The 6,220-nt window shown below is 52.5% G+C and overlaps 1 protein-coding gene across 1 annotated transcript; it reads left to right on the top strand.

Annotated features, from left to right (window-relative positions):
* The first annotated feature begins 944 nt into the window (after window positions 1-944).
* Window positions 945-5,830, top strand: CLDN23 (claudin 23). The gene has a single exon (XM_090032025.1). It carries the CDS (start codon window positions 1,113-1,115, stop codon window positions 1,767-1,769), a length of 657 nt encoding a protein of 218 aa, XP_089888151.1. The 5' UTR covers window positions 945-1,112; the 3' UTR covers window positions 1,770-5,830.
* The last annotated feature ends 390 nt before the right edge of the window (window positions 5,831-6,220 follow it).

Genomic DNA, 6,220 nt, shown 5'->3' with positions numbered 1-6,220 from the left:
TGGGCAGTTATTTTGGGCGGAGGGCTGCTTACTGAGTTTTGGCAAACTATCAAAGGCTGCATGACAAGCAGCCGGGAGCAGATAAATATTAGTTTTCTAAAATTTTTAGGGGCTCCATGGGCTGGATATAATGGCCTGGTGGGCCACGTCCAGCCTGTGGGCTGCATTTTGCCCACCCCTGATCTAATAGGTCCCTTCCAACCCTAGAAATCTATGAAATCAAGACCACTCCACTCCTGCCATCTCCCTAACAGAGGGCCATAGATGATGTGGGGGGGGGGAGGGGGGCACGTGCCCCCCCCACCGACAGCAAGTGCTCCAGCTGGTAGGAGGGCACAGACAGCACTTGTGCCCCCTGAAAACTGCCTCCACTGGCAGCACCGCCCCCAGTCCTGCCCCCCCAGACTTTGGACACACCAGTCGCCCATGCAGAGGGCTGTGCTCTGAGTTACTTGCTGAGCTGCTGGGACCTCCTGGTCCAGGGGTGGGCAAAATGTGGCCTGCCAGGCCATTCTATCTGGCCCACAGGGCCCCTTGAAAATTTAGAAAATTAATACTTATCTACACCTGGCTGCCTGTCACACGGTCCTCAATGGCTTCCCAAAACTCGGCCCTCCGCCCGAAATAATTGTCCACCCCTGTCCTAGTCCCCATGTGCTGCAACTTCCAAGAGGTTTGAGGACTGTGGCGGCACCCACCCTGGTGGCCACATGGGGCTGACTACACGAGGCCTGTTCTGGTGCAGGGGGAGGTGGGAATTTTTTTTTTAAATTGAATTTGGCTAAATTAGCCCAAACTAATTCCAAATGCAAGACTCTAGGACAATAAGGGGGCAAACCTCCTCCACCCGCACCCGGCGGGGGGGGGGGGCTTCAAATGTTTCCAAATCCTTTGGCGGGCATCGTAGGTGCAGGGGAGGTGCGGGGGGAAGGGAGGAGCAGGGAATGCCCTGAAGAGCCACCGGCAGGTGCGCCGCCGCCTAGAGGGGGCTGGGACTGCACGAAGCCTCCTGGCTCGGGGAGGCGGCGGCAGCAGCAGGACGCGGGCAGGCCGAGGCGGGCAGCCCACGCCCCGCCGCAGGCGAGTGTCGGCGGGCGGGCGGCAGAGGCGGCATGCGGACGCCGGCGGCGATGACGGCGGGGCTGGTGCTGGGCCCGTGCGGGCTGGTGCTGAGCCTGACGGCGGCGCTGGCCCCGCACTGGCGCGAGCTGAGCGAGCTGCCGGCCGAGCCGCCGGACGTGAGCTACCAGCAGGGCCTGTGGGACCTGTGCCGCGAGGCGCAGAGCACCCGCGCCCGGCGCTGCGGCCTGTCCGACACGCTCGGCTACTTCGCGCGGGCGCCGGTGCGGGCGGCCCGGGGGCTCGTGGCCTCGGCGCTCGCCGCCGCGGCGCTGGGGCTGGCGCTGGCCGCGCTGGGCGTGCGCTGCTGGCGGGAAGAGCCGCGGCCCGCGGTGGCCGGCCTGGCCGGGCTGGTGCTGCTGGCCGCGGGGCTGCTGGGCCTCGTGGCCGCCTCCTGGTACGGCCACAGCCTCGAGGTGCTGCCCGCCCCCGCCGGCAGCTCGGCGCGGGCGGGTTACAGCCTGGTGCTGGCCTTCCTGGGCAGCTGCCTCGGCGTCCTCGCGGGCTGTGCCCTGGCCCTCAGCTTCCGCCGCGGCTGCTGCTGCCCGAGGAAGCGGGCGCCGCCCGCGCCCCCCGCCTACACCAACCCGCTGGACGTGCTGGAGGGAGAGAGGCCCGGCCCCGCCCTGCCCTGCGACTCCGACCTGTAGCCCGGCCCGGGGGCCGCCGCCCCGCACACGAGGACAGCGGCGGGACGGCGGACAGCATCGGCCCAAGCCCCATCGCACCCGGGGAAGGACCTGCTCCTTGCTCAAGAAGGACGTTTGAGCCGGACCGGAGGTGGCGGGGCTAAGCCTTGGGGACTGCAGATGCAAGGCCTGTTTGTCGTGCGGGCTGGAAAGGAGTGAGGGGAGAGTATTGGGGCCTGAGTCGGGGGGTCGTCACAGAGGACCTTCCAGGTTTCCGTTCCTCTGGCCTCGGCTGATATGACACCCCGTGCCTTCATGTCCTCTGTTTTTCTCTTCAAGAGAAAGGGCGCAGTCAGCACTCCTCAGGTCGGATTGTCAGCAGCGTCGAATGGTCAGCAGGCCCAGTTGTGCTTGAGGACTGGGGGGAAATTCTCCACTGCGCTCAGGGACACCAAGGGATATGGATGTCTTCTGCCTCTCCAAGGGAAAAATAAGGACTTAAAGGCACCCAGTTTCGTATCAATAGAGGACAACTGGACTGTCCTCTATGATGGCCCCCCTAGGCCTGAGAGTTGCCTAAATAGCAAGGGGCTGTTGGTTCAAAAAAAGTCATAAAGCTCTGCAGAAATGCCTGTGTCTTTCAGAAGCTTAAAGCTCACTGGAAATCAGTGGACTTCAGTCTCCAAATTTGCCTGAGTCACTTTTAGCAGTAGGATTGAGGAGCTTATATGCCTTTGAGTCTAGTCTGCCCCATAGTCCTACTCATGCAGACACCTGTGCTAGCTTTAAATTGGCTAGGTCGGGCACTGGTAATAATGTTGATGTACCAGAATGGTGGCCAGGAGCCCAGGCAGGTTTTGTAGGCTGTGCTAAACCACAGGTTGCTGGTGGCTATCTTGTTAGAGTCTCTACTGGATGTAAGGGGAGGGATGGGGTGGGGTGAGGGGAGCGAAGTAGGGGCGACCACCCCGGGCACTGGCAGCCATGCATTTGTGACTGAACTGAAAGTTGCTGCTTCCACTTTTCCCCAGGCCCCTGGTCAGGTCCCTACACTGCTGCTCTCTAAATTTCCAAGCTGCAACCTGTGTGCTGCATAGTTATATTAGCACTGAGGTGTGCAAACACCTGTAAGTGGTTCAAACATAATCCCAGAGATTTCAGATGGGGAATGCCATAGCATCCTTCTGAGCTGTTGTAGGCTTTCAGAGTTCTCCACGTGAGAATCGCTCTATTGTTTTTCTGTTGTCAAAAAATCCAAGTGGAAGCTCAGAGCTGGCATTTCTTGAGGGGCATTGCAAGTCTTAAGTGCTTGAGAACCGCTGCTGTAGGTAAAGATAGCTTGTGTACAACTACACAAGCTGTAGATCTACCCCATGGCTGTTGCACTGAGAGCTGTTGAGTATTCAGTACTTTTACAAACTGGTCACTTAAGTGTCTTACTTTCAACTGCCAATTTTTGCAGTTCTTGGCTTGAGATTTTAATCAACATACAGTACAACAGTGAGAAAAGTAGCTTGGGGGATTGCCAGTTAATCACTTTTGTTCTGCATAAAGACTCAGTACATCCCCCCACTTCAGTTTCCTATACCGACTTTGAGCTTTCACTCCTTTCTTTAGACAGTAGTTGAGTGGGAGACTTGGTCTTTTGTAAGTTTCAGCTTAAGTTAACAAACTCAAACTGCAGATTGTATAGCTCATGCATGAGCGTATAGACCACATGGCAAACATAGGAAACAGGCAGACTACACAGAGCAGCAGGTACACAAATTGTCTTAACAGCACTGCAACATAGCGAGACTTTCCTGTTTTCAGGACTGAAACTTGTTGCATTTAATGGCACAGCATTACCTTAAACTATGCTTCTGCTCTGTTAAGTATAATGGTTACTTTTCACCAATTGATCTGCCTGCAGGAATTAAGAATTCAAGCAATTTGCAGTATAATTTTACTGCTTTTCATTTATTGCTGCAGAACCAATATGTCATTGGGTAGGGTTCTCCAAAATAATTGTTACTAGAGTTCTGAGCATAGCATTCTTGAAGATGGCAGCCAGAGAGCCTAGCTCCTTATCCAGTTTTTTGAGCAGTCAGTGCACACACCTCACTTGTAATTGGAGCGGTATGATTGTGGGGGAGAGGGGATGGTCAGGGAGGCAGCATATATATGGAAGGGAGTGGAGCCTTTCTAAGAGGAGAGCCTTTATTGTTCCCCTCAATCCTTCATAGGGAAGTGTTAATAGGAATTGGTTTAAGCCGCAGAATAACTGGATTGGTACCTATTGGGTCAGGTGTCATATTGAAACAAATTGTGTAGGGGAGACAGGAGGGTTAGTTAAGAACTAAAACTAAATTGCTTTTCACCTACCAAAGAAGGGAGATATCCTACGTTCAAAGAAGTGCTTGTTTCATTAGAAGCTACAGCCATTGTCACACGGTAAAAAAAAATTTAAAAAAATGGGGAGGTGAGGGAAAGAGAAATAGCAATCAAGCCATGTGTGTCAGCAAAATTTGTCACTTTGCACCACAAGAAACTGATGCCAACATTCTTTGAAACTATAGCTGCAACTGTCTCCTGTAATTTTTTTATCCTTTTCAAATGCCTCTGATTATTAAAATAGTTTCTGCTGTTGCATGAAGCTTACTGGAATAAACACCGGAGACACTGATTCCAATGGGACATTTATTAATTGGGGGGGGTTATGAAACAAAGTGTAAATATTTTGAGAGAATTATGTTTCATCTTGTAACATACAGTTCTTTCAAGTACTGTATTTTGAGTGGGAAGTAAAAAAAAAAAACAAAAAACCAAACACCCACCAAAACGAACAAACCCATAATCTTTCCTCCGAGGAGGGAACAAGGTTTTGTCAGTGGCTTTGGTTCTTATAGAGCCTTTTAAGACCAGCAGGCTTTTGCTTGAGACCCAGTTGCCACCACAAGCTACCAGTTTCCTTCCCTGCTAGGTGATTGCCCCAATTCACCACCAACAGAGGCAGCATATGGGAGTGGAAGAGGGAAATAACATCCCAATAACTTCAGTTCCCTCTTCAGCTTAATTTTCCTTCTCTATACCCCCTCAAATCCCATGAGACCCTGCTGCTGCAGAGAGTGGTGTCAGTATGGCCAGTGGCCTCACCAATACTTTTACCAGGAGCAGTGTCTCCAATGGAGTGTGGGGCTGCTCACAAGAAAATTAGGGCTACTCTGACTCTGCTGTGGATATCAGATGTGATCCCCTGCTCCATAGGATGCAACTGAAAGGGGAAAAAATATCTTGTGTGCTGGTGTGGGAAGTGGGGGCAGGAAGGAGGATGGGCTTAGGTCTTCTGGCCATACAGTGCAAAAGGCTGCTCCAATACACAGGGCTATGGCTGGAGCACATGCTTTTATCAAAGTGGTTTCCAATCCCACCCCACATGCTCCTCCAAGAAAGAGGCACAGGACAGTCCCACCATGCTAGTGCACCTCTACTTGTGGGAGAAGTGTTTTGGCATCAGACCAGGGCTTGCATGTGTAATGTGGTCTCTTCATCGCCATTCCAGCTGTGGCCACTTCCCGATCTGCCTCTACAGGAGACACATGGGGCTGTTCCACGTGGCCATGGCTGCACCCACAGCACAGCTCCTCTGGAAGGATCTCAGCACCACGGTTGAGAGCCACCAGTGTAATCCTCCGAAGGATCGCAACCTTGATATGGCTGAAGCTTATGTGCTACTAATGACCTTGAGAGTGATGCCATCTGTAGTTTGGTAACATCACCAAGACTAGGGACCTACCTAAATAGTGGTTTTGTGGATTTTGTGAAACTGCAAAACAGCCTTTGTCCATGATCGTAGGGAGATCTGGCATTGGCTTCAGTTTCCCGCAAAAAACAAACAACAAAAACAACCCCAAAAAAGCAGTCATGACAGACTGAGTGAAAGTGCCCTCCACCAATCAGTGACAAGGGCCGGAGCTGCCAGGGCCCCTCCACCAATGAGTGGTAAGGAGCGGGGCTGCCACAAAACCGGTTCTTTGTGTCATGAGTGGGCTGTGAAAAAAACCCCTTGGTCTTGCTGTGACTTAGGTATGTCCCTACCCATGACAGCAAGGTTTAGAAACTGTTACTCTTGACTTGGCAATCTAAAAATAAAAGTACTCAATGATGGAACAGGTGGATGAAGAAAAATACTTCACAAGGGCTGCAAAGGCAGATGAAAGCTGCAGCAGAATAGAAACCTCCAGTTGCCTAGGTTTTCCTTGCCATTGGATTAGTTTCCTTCCCATGAAGTATTGCATGGTTGCGGATGTTAAGACACTCCCTATAGCAATGGGCATGTGGCAACAGGTGCAGGTGCTAGTGATTACCAGAAACCCCTAGTTGTAAACCTACATGGAGAGCAAGATAGAATGATAGCTGTTTTGTACTTAGAACTGATACGCCTATGGAATGCAGCAGCAGCAATTGTGACTGAGCAGGCCTATTTAGGACCT

The sequence above is a fragment of the Crocodylus siamensis genome, chromosome 2 (genome assembly GCF_052110815.1).
Source record: "Crocodylus siamensis isolate JL-2025a chromosome 2, ASM5211081v1, whole genome shotgun sequence".
Classification (NCBI taxonomy): domain Eukaryota; kingdom Metazoa; phylum Chordata; order Crocodylia; family Crocodylidae; genus Crocodylus; species Crocodylus siamensis.
The sequence above is the reverse complement of the archived record's forward strand: the minus strand, read 5'-3'. Positions and strand labels throughout refer to the sequence as shown.

What these genes read in the sequence shown, in the direction of transcription:
- CLDN23 (XM_090032025.1), top strand. Translation starts at nt 1,113, where the DNA reads ATGCGGACGCCGGCGGCGATGACGGCGGGGCTGGTGCTGGGCCCGTGC.